General features: G+C 39.5%; 1 protein-coding gene across 1 annotated transcript; it reads right to left on the bottom strand.

Annotated features, from left to right (window-relative positions):
* Nucleotides 1–1,463: 1,463 nt before the first annotated feature.
* Nucleotides 1,464–15,304, bottom strand: aff3 (ALF transcription elongation factor 3). The gene is made up of 19 exons (XM_087803906.1): nt 15,175–15,304; nt 12,630–12,668; nt 11,215–11,289; nt 11,125–11,158; nt 10,996–11,050; nt 10,443–10,494; nt 9,442–9,476; nt 9,169–9,337; nt 5,624–7,219; nt 5,471–5,559; nt 3,991–4,123; nt 3,820–3,923; nt 3,697–3,760; nt 3,491–3,627; nt 3,362–3,433; nt 3,178–3,271; nt 3,068–3,111; nt 2,687–2,892; nt 1,464–1,772 (listed from the first exon to the last, which is right to left on the bottom strand). The coding sequence occupies exons 1-19, from the start codon at nt 15,238–15,240 to the stop codon at nt 1,651–1,653; spliced, it is 3,186 nt and encodes a 1,061-aa protein (XP_087660032.1). The 5' UTR covers nt 15,241–15,304; the 3' UTR covers nt 1,464–1,650.
* Between the last annotated feature and the right edge of the window lie 1,653 nt (nt 15,305–16,957).

Raw genomic sequence — 16,957 nt, 5'->3', positions numbered from 1 at the left:
GAGTTTTAAGGATCGGGGAAATGTGAGTTCTTCTACTAGAGCGGGTCAGAATTCTCGCTGCAGAGTTCTGAATCAACTGCAGGCGAGACAGATCCTTCTTGTTAAGACATGAAAATAAACAGTCGCAGTAGTCCAATATTATTATTATTATTATTAATATTATTATATAGCTGTTCTTCCAATATTTTTGAAGAGGGTAATAACAACGCAGCACAATAATAACATTAATGAAATTACATAATTAAAAAAAAATGTATTTAGAAGAACAAAAACGTTTAAATATTGCAAAAGATATTTCCACCCTTTTATGGTGGGGAGTTTCCAATATTCAACAACATTGTTTGTAACAAAACAATTGGTAAATAAATTAGCATTATAGAATAAATTGCTCACAGTTCGTTTGAACTTTTATTTTGAATTCCACTTCCACTATTCTGTCAGACTTCCTCTAACTTGACGTTTTGATGCTGCCACACTGCGGTCACCCTATGCATCTTTACCTGGACTCAGACATCTGGGGGTTCAATTCAGGACTTGGTCACGGGTTCATCTACGGACACAGACTTCACAAGAGTTCCGTCTGGTGGGTGTCGTTCCGCCCACTTTAAACACGGTCACCATGGGGACGCTGTCAAGGTGGTGCGTTCACTGTCTCGTGTACGGAATCAGACATGTCAGTCTCTGGTTGTCTGGCACGTTTGTCCTCAGATGACTCCACGGTGACTCACGCGCAAGTCACGTGAACGCGTCTGCAGCGTGGAAACCAGGTCAAGTGAAATTTGAAACAATTTATTTTACAATATGAGTTACATATGACAAGTAACAACACTTTTAATAAACTCATTTTATCATTTATTCTTCATCAAAAAAAAAAAATTGTAATGATCTCAGATCGGTTTAAAGTAGGTCTCAAGGTTCACTATACATATATATCCGGGATAAGTTCCAGACCTGAGCCAGAGAAGCAGGACCTCTCTGGTTGTCAGGTTCAGAAGTGCGCCCTCATTGGCTGATCTCTGTTGCTATGGTACCAGACAGAGGATGCTGGAGAACCATACGTTTCTCTGCAGCAGGAAGTGACTCGTGTACGTGTATGTTAATGATGCTCTTACGTAATATCGCGGAATCTGGATCATTTTTTTGGTGCAAAAAGATAAAATTCAAAGTCAAACAACACACAGTAAAACAAAGGTACACTGCTGTCAATCACATGCCGAATGCACTATTTAAAATATATTTATCAAGGTGTGTAAAATTTGAGAAAGAGTGATGAATAAATATGTTTTTATATTAAATTGTTAAATTTAAAAACGTATTTTCATTAAATCTTGAGTGATTAAAGATGTGTGGATGTTTGAGATATAATGAAAAGAAGGAAAGCAAGTAGGATTAGAAAGTATTTAATTACATATACACCTTCTCTCTTTTTTAAAAACCTGCTATTGCACAGTACAAAAACATACACATAGAAAAGTCAGTTATAAAAAGTGAAAAAAAAAAATGGTTGATGCGTTGAAATAATTCCAGTTTTTTTTTTTTACCACCAGTGGACATTTGGATTGTTCACGAGTTCATATCCATAGTTTGGACAAACATCCTCTTTGGTTCCGTCGAGTTAAGATTTGTCTTCGTATTTTTGAGGTAAATCCTTCAGTTGAGTTTGGCACTGATGCGTATCCACTGAAGAGCCTGTCTGGTGTACTGGACCGCGTGAGCGATGGAGCTGTGGAGCGTCAGCGGCCCGGATAAGGTGTTCAAGTAGTTGAAGAACTCTGTGGAGGAAACAAATAAAATTAATATATTTTTCTAGTTTAAAGCGCAAATATTTTCGGGGTTAGGAACTGTTGTTTTTACACTTCTGTGTGAAATCGTCTAAGAAATATGAGTTGGGAATTAAACAGGATTTAAACACATTTGTGTACTAAAAGATAAATACACACTTTATAAATATACTGTATACAGTGAGTAAACATTGACTGCTTAAAGTAATACATTTCTTTTTAAAACTCTTCTTTGTCCCTCAATTCGGATTTGTTTGTTACCAAGGTCTACAGCAAGAACAGTCCAGTCAGAAATCACATTGGCAGGATTGGGATCATCAAATTGGTCAAATATGTGTTGTAAGTATGAAGTAAGTATGTGTGAAAAAGTAAGTAAAAAATTGTTATTTGTAAAGCGCCCTTTACGTTGAGAGAGTAGAGAGTGGGAAGGCAGCCAAGCAGTTGCTAAGCAGGGAATGGGAAGCAGAATTCTTGAGTTGAAGTGTGTTCAGATTTTACAACTGTGCTACTGGAGTTTGTTCATTTGGTTCGGAGGAGAGGAATCGAGAAAAAGAATGTAAATATTAAATCTTGTAGTTTAGCAAGGAAAACCTCGGTATTACCTGGAGTAGGTTTCCAGGGAGAGCTTTAGAGAGAATTTAAATAGTTTCTCTCGGATATTAGTAAAGTCTTTGAGCCCACTTTAACTTCATCTTGCTTACACTTTGACCCAACCTTTAGAAAAAACCTTTTGTGGTGCTGTTGTGATTGTATTGTACTTGAAGACGTAAACAGTTCGTGCTGCAACCTGTATTCCATGCTCACGTCATAACGGAGTTATACAAACCGACAACAGTTTCATTACAGTCGCCTCCACTAAATGGTGATACGACAGGTGTGTGATAATACAAGTTTTTAAGGGTCACCTTTGCTTTCTTTGGCGAGGTTGTCTGCCACCTCCCAATACTCGTAGCTGTACAGGACACTGTTGGTGATGTTGAGGTGATTTGCTGCCATCTGGTGGATGCGATGAGGAATGCTGATGTGAGAAGGAGACGTTTTGTCCCCGTGTGAACCTCGCCGGCGCTGTTTGGCAGTAGCAGAGAGAGCAGAGGAATCTTCGACTGTGTCCCTGTTAGAGCACACACACACACACACACACACACACACACACACACACACACACGCACACACACACACACACACACACACACACACACACACACACACACACACACACACACACAGGGAGAGACACAGAAATGAGCCTCACAAATGAAGAACAGTGAATGTTATTAATCGCTTACTTCAGTGAGTCATTCCAGCTCAGTTGTGGCACTTTGGATGAAGTCTGAAGGAAACACCATCATTAAAAAAGTGAATCTCTGAGAAGAAAAGGATGTATTCAAAGTTGTACCTTAAAGTATTCCAGCAGCACTTTGGAGTACTTGAGAGCGTGATCCTTCTTCAGACGAAACATCTGCCAGTACAGGAGGGCAAGGCAACGGAAGCTGCAGGCGCACATGTCGGAGCGGATCAAAACATATCCTCAAAATGCAAATCTGCTGACAAACGACCAGCTCAGGAGACGACACACGCACCACAGCACGGCCAGCTGTTTCTCCTCCTGTCTGGCTCCAGGGCCGGAGTGACTCTTTAACCTCATCGCATACCTGGAAACGGGATGGTCAGCTCCAGCAGTGGAGTACAGTGGTTCCTATTTGAATCACCTTATGAGCTCCACCGTTTCAGAGTACATGGTGTACGGGGACTTCGCCTCCAGCGGGCCCTCCTCCATGGCTTTCCCACATTCCATGAAGGACAGAGCAGCGTCCACGTAATTGACAGCCTTTCCCAGTTTGTCCACCTGGAGAGAGGACGAGAACCTGAAGATTCCTTCAGTCAAGCATTCATTCTGTCTTTGTTTTCAACTGACCATTGCATCTGCTCGGTGCTTCGTCCTCTTGGCTTCATGTAAGTAGTATTCAGCATGATGGGGCCTACACACAACAGGATTGTAAGAAATAACACCTTATATTCCTTTTGAACGTCTCCTCACGTCTCAGTGTTGGACACTGTTCCTCGAAGTCCTGCAGAGCTCCAAGGTTCTGTAGATGTGTGTGAATTTCTTGACACTTTAATGCAGTCGTCTTCAAGCTTAGGCTGAAATCAAAGTAGAGATTAAGTAACAAGACACATCTCCTTAATACTAGTGGGGGTTTTTTTTAACCTTAAGAGCACACTGTTTGTTCTTTTGAAGCAGCTCCATACTTCTGGGTTTTTGATGGTCTGCATCTGGGCTATCAGACAATGGAGAGAGTGGAGACATCGGCCGCTTGCTGTCCAGGTATTCTTTCAAAATCCTGCATACAAGATGTAGTTTAACATGGAGGACCTGTGATGACACTTATTAGATTAAAATACCGTTTTCTTCTGCTTCTTTCATCATCAATAGTCTTAACTGACATCTTAACATCCTCTTTTGAGATATCTATTAACCCTGTCACTTCTTCTCTGATAAAGAGTTAGCCAAAGTTTATTTTCAGTTGTGCTAAGAGTGAGTGCTTGTGGCCTTTTTCTTTCCTTAATAAACTGCAATATCAACATGTGGTCGTTTTTTGACTGTGTAACTGTTATTCAAGCGGAAAATAACCAGCAAAAACTTTATGTTTTTAACAAACAACAAGGTGAGAACCTCGAAATTACTTGAATGAGAAACTGAGATGGTGGATTTATAATAACAAACTTGCATTACTGGACTTTCATTATTTTCTTGTTGACAAGTCAGTGTCCAAGTGTTTTAGCGGCTGTGGTAGGATTTGAAACATTCCTAAATCTCTAGAGACCTTAAATTGTAAACAAAACTGAAAAACTAATCTCAAAAATCTCTTTACATTTCTCACATAATTAACACTCCACAACACCAATATGTTTGTCAACACCCTTCTCACTCCTTCTCATTGAACTCATCACTGATTTAGTGGGTTTTATGGGGCGATTTTGTGGCCCTTTATCTGATATCAGATCGTCTCTCAATCTGCGTTTTCAACTGTATTAATCAACTAGAGAAATTAAAATGCATTTTAAACAAAAGGTGTTTTGCTTAAAGTTAAAATGTTTTTATTGTCTGCCTGTGAAAAAGTTCCAGATTTTATGATAACCTAGAAAAAGGTATACACTTTATATTCTAAACTTCTGAATAAGATAGTGCTTCGTATAATCTTAAATTCCACATTTGTTCCCCACATCTTTTCAAGTTATCAAACGTGACCCTCATCCAAAGAGAATTGGGGCAACCCTCATTAGAAAGCCCCCTTTCTTGTGCTCAGACACCAGTTTAAAGCCTTTAATCGCACAAATATTTCACAAGTTATTGTACAGACATTTGTGTAAATGTTTATGCTTCTGTGGATTAACTTTGTTTGGGCAGTCCTACCACTAGGATTGCACAGCTGAGGTAACTTAAGGTGGTGTTCAATTCTTTTAGAGGAGTTACTGAGTTTAATATGCTCTCAGAACCTGATCCCCAAAAAAGCTGATTGACTTGACACTGGCCAAAGACCCATACAAAATTCTGGCTTTACCTATTTCAACTGTTTTTGGTCACTTTTTAGCCAACAAAGCTACCATCCTATGTGTCTTCATCACTAAGGTCCATCGTAGTGTTTATTTTCACACCATCTAGGTTCTCCTTACAGTAGAGTTCTTACACATTATGAACTGCCTGGGATGCAAAGTTGTTTCCTCCTGCATCCAGGATATTTCGTTTACACTCTTGGATAGACACACCATTCTCCAACTGAAAGGTAAATATATAGATAAGTTAAATTCACATCATTGCATTGTCATTCAGTGTTTCTTACCCTTCGTTTTCTTTTGGCTTCTTTAGTCTCGGAAAGATGCTTCATGGTCTCTTTAGGCTTATCTTTCTTTATCATCGAAGAAGGTTGGTCGGAGCTTGTGCTGCAGTCAGGCACCCGTTTAAGAAGACAGAGGTCAATCTGCACAACTAGATTCTTCAGGCCACGTTGAGAAAACGTCGAGGACTCGTCAGTTCGGCCGAACGGGACCAGCGTGTAAAGTTTCTGCTTCTGCTCGATGGACGCGCCTGAGATGGGTTCAGAACGGTGCAAAACTTTTGGATTTCTCCGGAGTCTCTTGTGCGAGGTAGAGTCTGCTGGTACTTTGGTAATCCTGGCCTCATATTCTGATTCTGAATTAGAAGAAGCTGTGGATGATGGAGAGAGTCTATCAGGAGAAGATTGAAGTAAAACCTCTGGTTCTACTTCACCAGGCTGTCCTTTGCCTGTCACGCCTTGACGGTATAAGTCACCCTGATGCAGGGCTGACTGTTTCTGTTTAGCCTTGACTGTTTTCCATTCATCTTTGCTTGAAGTTTCTCTTCTTACTTTTCTTTTCTGCCTCTCTTCGTCCACAACGTCCTCTTCTTCTGTGGAGCTCTGGATCCAGGATCGTCTAAGCAACTGCTCCTCCGCCAGCCTCTTGTCCTTTTTATCCTGTCTCCAGTCGCCCTTATTTGTCCTCTCCTCCCTTCTGCTGTGGTTTTTCCTGTCTGATTTGGAAGTTTCTTTACGGCCCTCCTCTCTCTTTGACTGGGGTTTCCTCTTGGAATGGTCACCATGCACGTTTGTAGGTTCCTCTAACTTTGCGCTAGGTTGCCGACTTGGGTTGAATCTTGAACTCGAAGGATTTGCTGCTTTGGAGTGAGAGTTTTGACCAGTTTCTTTCAAATGAGGCTGAGCTAAGGGTCTTCTTTGGATGCTCCGGGAGTCAGCAGAAGACTTCTGGGTGGAGTTCTCGATGGACCTGGTACCCTGTTCAGAGATAAGATGTCTGGTCTTTGAGGTACTCAAAAGCGAGCCTGGTCTTTGTGCAGATCTGCGATTGTTATTACTAATCGTGGGCGCAGAATGGACTTTTGGGGGTCTGGTCTTTTGCTGACCATCAGAACTCTTTAAAGGTTTGTTGTGATGTAATGATTCTTTAGTTCTATGGGAAATAGTTGGCAAACATTTTTGGGGTTTGTTTTGTTGATGGTGATGGTTTACATCAGAACGTGTTGGGGAAGGTGATCTTGGATTTGGGCTCTTTCGGCGCTCCTTAGGTAAGGGGCTACTCCTCGGACTCCTACTAGGAAAATCACTGGCAGCTGGACTATTTGTAGGACTGTATCCTGCTACAGAGGTGGGACTTAGACATGTAACATGGAATGGACTCAGACTCAGCGGGGGGCTGTAATTAAAGCGAGGACTTGGAATGGGGCTTTGGCCAGGGCTGTTCTCCTGATTGTCCCAGCAGCTGGCTGGAGATGGTGCACACTGCAGAGGGGGCAGGCGTCCTGGAATGCTTTGGTTGGAATAATGATCACCTCCTCCTAATTTTTTCTGGGAATTCAGCCACTTATCCAGTTGCCACTGGGCAGATGAGCAATGATCAGTCTGAGGAAAGCAGGCAACAAACGACACGGTCAGTGTGGAAACATTTCCCCCCTATTTAGCTGCGACTTGGCCAACGATAACACAAAGACTCAGTGAGAACTTTGTTTGACTACGTGTGGACTGGTTCATACCTTAAACATCAGTGGACATTCCACAACACTTGCACATTCCGTTACAACCGCTCATGAGGAACATCATCTTAAATACTGCATAGATTCAGAACACATAAATTCTCAACTGGTAGGTTGCAAACTTAAAGGGGGTCATAGTTTTTCGAGAGTTTTCAGTGGGTCGTTGCACATTTTAGGCAAAAAAAATAAATTGTTTGAAGGAAATAAGTTTTTTTTTTTTTTTACACAAAACAACAAGTCTAGTATTAGCAAGACATGGATTGGACAGTCTTCAGATAGAATAGACTGGAAAGCTCTTAATGAGAACTTGAAACGAGGACAAGACAAACTTTAACAACACCAAAGCTGCTGCTTCCCTACAAACTAATTCGTTTTTCTGTCAATTTTTGAATAAATGTCAAGGTTTTTAGCTACTGTGGTGGTTTGAAATATTCCAGAAATGAAACTAAAACTTATACTTTGTTATTCATGCTTTTGAGTCAGACTCATGCTCAAAAAACTAAAGAAAAAAAATTGAATTAACTTTCTCTAAAATATTCGCTGCAGCTGTATGTGTTCAGAAGTCATCAGAAGTACTTCAGGTGAATCTGGTGATTTGGCTGTCAAAGTGCCGGCAGCTACTGTAACGACATCCATATTATTGTAAACATCCGTTTCTCTCCTTTCAAAGGATTTTTTCATATTCTAAACAGGACAAACCGCCGAGGAATTACGGTAATTTGAAACGTGCATTTCAAAATCAGTTGACACGATCTTCAATAAAGGGTTAAATGGTCGACAAAGACTTTGTGTGAAGCTGTCTGTAAAGTAAAACTGCAGTTTCAGAATTAAAGTCAGAGGTAGCAGAAGGCTGTAGTTCAGAGGTCAAACAGCCTTCGACTCTCCAGCCCATTCAACTGACATGTTGTCATACATTTATGAACAAGCCGAAATAAAACAGAAATCAACATGACCCACGCAGCACATCAATGATAACTTAAGATGTCTTATTGTCACAAAATGAGCTTCCTTCTCTAATGCTCTTGTTGCTAACACCCAGACAACTCACCACCATCCAACCCATCAGTGACTCACTGTGACTACAACAACAGCTCAAGAAGCAGTAGAGATACTCACATCTGGATTGAAAAAAGGCTTCTTCCTTTTTCCTGATATCCTCACATTCTCCTTCTTCTTCGGCTAACCAGAGCTAAATTAATCCTCAAGTCAAACAGTTAAACCCCTCCTAATATCCCTCAGCCTGCTTTCCAGAGAAGACACTGCATCTCTTGTAAAGTCCCGACTGCCCTCCCTCTTTTTTTTGGTGTACCTCCCTCCTTCCTTCTTTCCCTACTACCTGTAACTCTCCATTTGCTGCTTGAACAGCTCCGACCCCCTTCTCTTCCTACAGAGACACTCGGTATAAATGAAAAACACATGGGCGACAACCCTCCACCACCACCCCTCAACATAAACCCCTTTACTTCTTCTCTGTAGGGGCCTTTTGCAGCGAGGGCATTCCTGCAAATACAGTGTACAGGGCTGTCCATTCATAAAAACACAGGCAGGTTTGCTGTCCATCCACCAATTAGAAGGTCTCAAACCAGCCCCGAGGTCACCCACTTTTCTGACAAAACCATCTCATATCTCAGCTTGGAATTCTCCGAACATTGACTTCCATCTCCTCGGGGCTTTCGTCTTCCACTCTGTTGACATCACACTCCTAAGACTAGCTGGTCATAAACACACATTCCTGCCCCCACACACCTTAAGCCACCGCCAGGATTCACCTGGAAAGGTCTACAGAAACACATTAGAGAAGAATGTGTCACGAGTTACCTCCTGGTTGTCCGGGAGCCCCGTGGCGGGAGGTGAAGGAGGATCAGGGTCAGCTGAGGGGCTGCTCTGGTATGGAAGGCTGCTGTCGATGGAGTGGACTGTGGCATCTGAGCCTGAGGAGTCCGAGCTGGAATTTCTCACCCGCCTGCTATGTGTGTGTGCTGACACTCTGATAGCCGACACACAAGAACAGCGGGGACTCAACGTACGCAGAACACACCCGCGCACAGACTATTTATTCACATGACACCAATAATATTTAGCTTCTCATACCTTTGTCCGTCCCAGGATGATGACTCATGAGTTGTCTTCTCGGGTCCAAAGCAGAGAAGATGATACATGATTAAATTAGTCATCATTGACAGAGAAATCTAGTGGCACGTACAACAGTCAAAGGATTCTTTTCTGATTTTGGCTATTAAACTATCTTAGCTAAGCATTTACAAGTCATTCTTGTGACCTTTTAAAATATAAATGCAATTAAAACTTTCAACTTTTTTTATAATACATTTATGTCATATTTAAAAGTATGACCTTGACCCTTAAATCTTCTAGATATTTTAAATGTTAAAAAAAAAAAAAAAGAAAAACATGTAAGGAACTAAACTAAATTGTTGGGGTTAATATTTGGCTATAAATTAAATCTGATCCTGGAAACACATTAATTAAAGGCACAATCCGTGGTATTTAAAACAGTATTTCTGGCTCACCCTCTTGACGGAATAATGTAACTGCAACAAATTAAATTTTATTGTCAATTTCCTGCGTGGAGTTTGGTGTTCACAAGAACTGTTAGAGACTTCCCGGGAAGGTCGATGGGGCAAAGTTACGCACTGAAAAGCCTTGTCAAAATAATAGGTAGAGCGTTCTAGTGCATCAAGTCATGATTGTTCAGAATTAAACCAACATCACAGAAAACGTTAAACAAATAATATTGTCAAAATGCTGCTTCAATACATCAGAATAACATATTTGAACTTTGAGTAATGTTTTTTTATTCATTGATAACTTATTTTTGGTTAATATTAGCCGTAAAATATTTCTAAATCGAAATATCTCCCTTGTGCCCCACTGTGTCCTCAGTTACCTCACCATTCTAGCATGGGCGTTTAATAAGGCAGTCTGAATCTCTTTTTTTGGTTCGCTGCCCCCTTGACCTCATCTCCGATAATGGATGTTTATCTTGGCGCAAAACAAACACTTTCTGTTTCTAATTCAGGATCCCTTCCTTCCTTCGTGATCCAAACTGTTGTGCTGAGGTATTAATCTTGTACCCTTTGGTTGTCATCGTCGTCACTGCTGAGCTTCAGGTCGTCCACTAGCATCCTGTAAACAGACAGGGAGACAGTATTTCATCAAAAACTGACTGTAATATGCGATGAAGTGGATCATGTTTTTTCTTAGAGCCTACTTCGTTACCACTGAAGAACAAAGCTTGTAGCATAAATATTGTAGTTCATTCTTGGCTGAAAAAACTAATTCTCCCTGATATTTTGGAAACTAAACAACAAGAAAACATGTGTGGTGTAAAAAAAACAGTGCAATTGAGAAAGCATATGTTTTTCATTAAAAAGAAGGCTCGAGGAAGGAGGACACAGAAACTCATCACTCTCCACTGACACTTTCCAAGACTGCCGACTGACCCTTGACCCCACCCATGTTGTGAACAGCCTGGAACAGCGTGGGCATTCCATCCTTCTGCTCCCCTCTCATGAGTTGAATCTCATTAAACTTTCTCCTTTAATAACTGAAAACCTTTTTTTCCGCGCACTACGTTCGCGACTCTAATGAGCATCCGTGGATCGTGTTTCCTCGTGTTCCACTTACGATTTGTGAGGCGCCACATGAGGGCGACGGGTCATTCTGGGCACATCCCCCCGACCTGCCAGGAGGAGATGTGTTACAGCTTAACCAGCTTTAACTTGTAAATCACTGAACAAATTGAGCGAAACCTACTTTGCCTCTGCTGCAGCCCGGACTGCTTCACTTCCTTGTAAAAGAGATGAGTCAGTGAAAAGATTAGAGCATTAAAAAAGGGAAGACTACCTTATGGTTGTACAGGATCCGCTGGGCCTGGTCGCCCCCGAAGGCTTGCTGAGTTGTCCAGGACTGAGTCATGTCCTGTGTGTGAGATATCACTTCCTTAAAATACACTTCATTGATGCGAGAAGTAGCAGTTGAAGTGACATCTGGCTCCTGGGAGTTGTTCCTCCATGATCTAAGAGCAACTGTTCCTAGGTTCATCCTGGGGTCAGAAGCATCTTCATGACAACCCACGGTGGAAGAAAGATGCCCAAGAAGAACTTAATGTAACAATGATAAATTTGATAGTTTCACTCCTCGTCACATAAAAAACAATCAATCTCTGCACTGTTACGATAATGATCCCAAAAATAGGAATGAAACTTTATAAAGAAGCTTCCTTTCGCTATCACAGCACACATCTGTCCAACTTCTTTTGCAAGAGAAGAAATGCATAGCAATGACACGAAGGAGTGTGAGTGGACCAAGCATTTCTTAACATCTGCTTAAAAAAATTCCATGCACACCAAGATTTTTCATAAGAATTGACGACTTTTCTGAAGAAAGTAGATTTTTCTGGCAATTTGGCAAAATGCATGAGTCATGGAGGAAGTGAAACAACTTTAAAAGGAAAAGAGGAGTTGAGGTTCAAATAAAACATGCTTTAAAAAACTGGCATATTTTTGTCTTTGTCTATCAATTCATAAATGTATCATTATGAAACTGTTGAAATATCTATTTTTCAAGTTTAGTTTTGTGAAACTACTTATTGTAGACTGAAAGATTATTTTAAAAATGTCTGTGGAACATGCTAGTAGTGCTACACGACCATAAGGTTATTAAAACTATTAATCAAGAAAGTTGAAATATACACTATAAAACACAACAATATAAATATCTTTCAAATGAATATGAAGATTTATTTCATGTATTTTAATGTTTTTCCCAAAACTACATTTTAATTAATCATAAGCAACTTATTAATTTAGCTCACAAGTGAGTGATGCATTTATTTATATGTGTTTAATGTTTTAATCATAAAGCAGTGGATTACAGTTAATATATTAATAATATATGTAATCTTTTCTTAGAATTAATCTTCAACTCCTCCTCTCGCTCCGTCAGTGTTTACATTAATCCACAGAGAGTTTCTCCCTTCGCTCATCCTTCCTCTTCTCCGTCAGTCGTCAAGGACACAACAGAAAACTCCCAACATAATGTCTTCCTCACGACTGCCTCTCCACCTATTCCAGTGACAACCCCCCCACCCCCGCACAACAAACACAAGACAGCATTCTCTTGATTTTTGATGTTCTTTTTTAATATGAGTGTTGATTAAATCATATTAAAGCAGCTACAGTTTTATTGGGGTTCAAAATTTAAATGCAATGATTTGCTTGAACTAGTTTAAAGTAGAAGTCAATCATTGTGGTTCTTACCGTGAGGATGTCCTTGGCACAGGTTTGACTTCTTATTACCTTTGAGAAGAAGAAGAAGAAGAAGTGTTGAATATGTTTAGGTCTATAATAGTTGTCGCCCTGCAACCTAAAACTATGCGTAAAAGCACTAAAAGCCTTTGTAGTAGATGTTAGCTGAAGCATCGTCTTCGTTCGACCACCTGAAAAAACCTCAGGTACAGTCAGAGTGAGAGTTGAAAGTTGTTGAAGCTCAGTAGAGGAAAGTCATTGCTGCACATGTACAACATCAAACTAAGGAAACCATCTTGTACTGTACTGTACACTGCTACAAACAATAATAATAGCAATAAAAAACAATATAACTGCAGCTAGGACTATTACTGCTAATTATAATAATAATAAGAGCAGATGAAAACCACTATTACTACTGCTGCTACTAACAATAATATATCAATAACAATAGTAATAAATAAGACTACTCCTACATCACTACATTCACTAGCTCCTGATAGTACTACTATTGCTGCTGCTAGTACTACGAATATTATGGCTAATGATAATAATAACAGAAATAATAAAAAAACAAAACAATTTCCACTCCTTCTATTTCTAAAAATAAGAAGTACTACAGTTATTAAACATAATAAGAATAATAAAACAAAAATTCTACTACTACTACTAGTACGACAACCAATAGTAATATTACTAATAATGCATTTCTTTTGAAGGATCAAGGTCACCATACATTTAAAACAGCAAAGAACATCAAAACATCAAAACAAATTTTAACATAGAAAGTAGCAACAATAAGCTAACAACAATGAATATAATAACCACCAGTGTGAAAACCACTACTGCTAACTTTAAAGATCATTCTGGTTATTTCAAAAAGATGCTACTTATAATAATATATTTTTTTAATCACGTCCACTGCTGCTGCTAATAATAATAATAAAAATAATGATTATAATAATATAATAATAATACAAATTCTAATTCTTTTACTGATTATTACTACTATTATTACGATGACGATGCCTTTATTGTATCTACTACAACAACTACTAATACCACTTTTTCTATCACTATTAAAACTCCTGCTACCTCTCCTAATGTTGACAGTGACATTACAACTTTGTTGGACATCTTTCTCTGTAGCCTGTAGGTCTGAGGTGGTTCTTGCAGAAGAGTTCAGGTGGGTACACCTCTCTGAAGTGAGGACGTCTGAAGATGGGTATATTTAAAGCACCCACAGGAATAACTGAACCCTTGTGAGATGCTGAGGTACGAACAGTTCTGAATTCAACGCTCACAATTAACCTCTGTGTTTCTGAACCATCGGAGGAACCTGCAGTTGCAGCAACATCCTCTGCTGTGCAGCCCAGAACAACATGCTTGGAGATTGGAGGAGTAAAAGGAAGAACATGACTCACTGAGGTCAATCTGCGAGCGTCTGTGATGAAAAAAGTGGGCTGAGGATGTGAGGAAACAGAAATGAGGAGGTATAAAATAGAACAAACGTAACCTCCTGCAGAGAGCTTAAATTAACAGCTTAAAGTCAGTCAACTTCCTATGAGCAAGTGTTACATGTAACTACGCTCTACTATTACCTCGTGTCACTAGTTTTTTTTACTACCAATAAAACTGTCAAGCTCTGGTTCTGGGGCCGAATCTGGCCTGCAAATTCACAGATGTGACCCATAAAGTACATAAGGTTGAGGGAAACTGCATCAACTTTCTGTCGGGTGAGTTTAGGGCACTTAAAATTACAACTAATACTGCAAGGACTACCTCTGCTACTATGGAATCGTTACTACAACTACCACTACTACTTACATTCCACTTCCATGAATTTTACAACTAACACTACAACGAATAATGTGACTTAAACGGCTAACGGTGTGCTAGTACAAGCATGACTTAAAGTACCAATACTAGTCCTCCAAATCAGTGTACTATCAAATTTATTAGAACGAGTATTACTTGTTATTTTGTGTATTAAAAATTAGATGAAAGACAAATGCACTGATAGAGAAAAAGAGATAACACATTGTAAGATTGAGTTTGAGGGTTACTGTCCGCACTGTGCGAGAGGCGGGGGACACCCTGGAAAGGTCTCCAGTCCATCAGAAGGACTACAGAAAGACAACCACTCACACCTTCAGACCATTACCTCTATGTAAAGAGGACCGTAGGATATAACCAGAGTTACAGAAACAAACAAAACAGATAGAAAATCAACCTATAACCACTGATCTTTGATATTGATGAAAAATAATATTGAATAAATCATTAGTATTAACTAATATTCACATTTGAATTAGTAGTTTAGCATTTTCAGAATATATTTTATAATAAATAGTTTCTATTTTTCACACTCTCTATGCTCTCTCACAGACATCATCATCATCATCATCATCATCATCATCATCATCATCATCATCATCATCATCATCATCATCATCATCATCATCATCATCACTGTGCACCAATCCACAGAGGATAGAAAAAAACAACACCTGACTACGTCAGTACGTGAACGCAGATTTAAAGTTCGTGAACTCACCTGATAGAATGTGGAGACCACCGACACGCTGGAAAGTTTCCCTCCTCCACAGAGGACCGTCGGCATGATTCCTGGCCGCTCAGAGAGCCATCATCACAGGGAGCAGTGGAGGTCAGATCAGTTCCTTCCGCTGATGTCCTCACGTACGTCGCGACGACTGGAGAATCCACTGTGGAGCAGCGGTGTGTGTGAGTCACTGCGAGTGTCACTGTGTGTGTGTGTGTGTGTGTGAGGATGAAGGCGGGACGAGCGCGTCACAAGTGACACACACTACCGACGTAAAGAGAAAACACGTGGTTGCATTTGCGTGATGAAGCGATGACGGATATTAAAACGCTTGACTGAACACACCTGGGTGGATGTTTGGAGTTTAGTCATCTTCTTTTTTATAATAAAGTTTATAGATTATGTTAGAAAAATATAGATGATTTGACGGGAAAATTAAACCATGTATTTTGTATCCTTTAATTTTGAAGGGGATTAAAACTATGCATAGATGTTCTTGCATTTTTCAAATCAAATGTACATTTTAGTCATCATCACGAATAAAATAACATGCTTAACTTTTAATTTAATTTATGTTTTGAAATAACAGTTTTGTTTATACCTGTACTGCAGTCCTAAATAAATACCACCCTGTAATGCTATTACAAAGACACTGTTTCTTTAAGTGACATCACAGCAGATCACTTTAACCCTTTTAGGACTTTAGGTTTTTTAATCATAATTTTCCAAGCCTGTAACAGATGATACACAAAAAAAGCTTTTTTTAAATTATTATTATTTTTTATTATTTTCTAAAGTGTAGGAAATGTCCTTAATCTTCTCGTAAATAGCTGGTAAAAAGGTTAAAAATAAAATGGTAAATGGCACTAGTTTGGGTGATTAAGCCATATTTGGTTGCACAGATTGACAGATCGATGTGTTTACTTATTTGAAACAATATAGAAGAATTAGAATGAATTTGTGAACAACTGAATAATAGCTTTCACCAGACCAGCGTCAAAAGAAAACATCTGTTGGAAAAACAAAAGTGTTTCCTGTAGAGTTGTGATGGAGGGAGCAGAGATGCCGGAGGGCTAGCCTCTGCATCCACACACCAGCACCCATGGTTACACTCCCATGGTGACGAGAGCGACTCCATCCCTTGATGCTGCCTGTTTAGAAGTAGGCCGGGCCCAAGAGACCTCCTTCCTGTCAACACACAGTTTGAAGGAGTTGTGTACAGGAAAGAGTTGTTTTCTGAAAATGTTGACATTATATGCGTTTGTAATATTGACAAGAATACCAGAAACTCTAATGGAAATCAAGCAAAACTTGATGACTCAGATTGTCTTTCTAGATCATGGACTGTCAGATGGTTGTAGACCTTAAGGGACTCCAGGCACCAACATGTACTACTGAGATCTGTCGATTGTGCCCTTTCTTGCGGATGTTGCTTCGATAAATACTAGCTATAATTCCCAAATGATGAGGTATTTCTCTGGATGTTCCTGCAACAAAGTAAAGATGGATGACAGTTGAAGATTAATTTAATGATTTAAAGGAAAAGTATTGATAACTTTCCTTTCTTAATCAGGATACAATGTCCCTTATTGAACTCTATTTTACAAAGTAACAACCTTCAGTGTAAGACTACTTAGACCAATATAAGAAAATACAATTTTATTTATTTGAATATGTCCACATAGTTGTCACTAAAAGTCCCATAATTCTATCAATACTGTGAGACAAATTATTATATTTTTTATCAGTTTAAGTCCTGTTCGGTCTTTAAATTTTA

Source organism: Callionymus lyra, chromosome 12 (genome assembly GCF_982586985.1).
Source record: "Callionymus lyra chromosome 12, fCalLyr1.hap1.1, whole genome shotgun sequence".
Classification (NCBI taxonomy): Eukaryota; Metazoa; Chordata; class Actinopteri; order Syngnathiformes; family Callionymidae; genus Callionymus; species Callionymus lyra.
The sequence above is the reverse complement of the archived record's forward strand: the minus strand, read 5'-3'. Positions and strand labels throughout refer to the sequence as shown.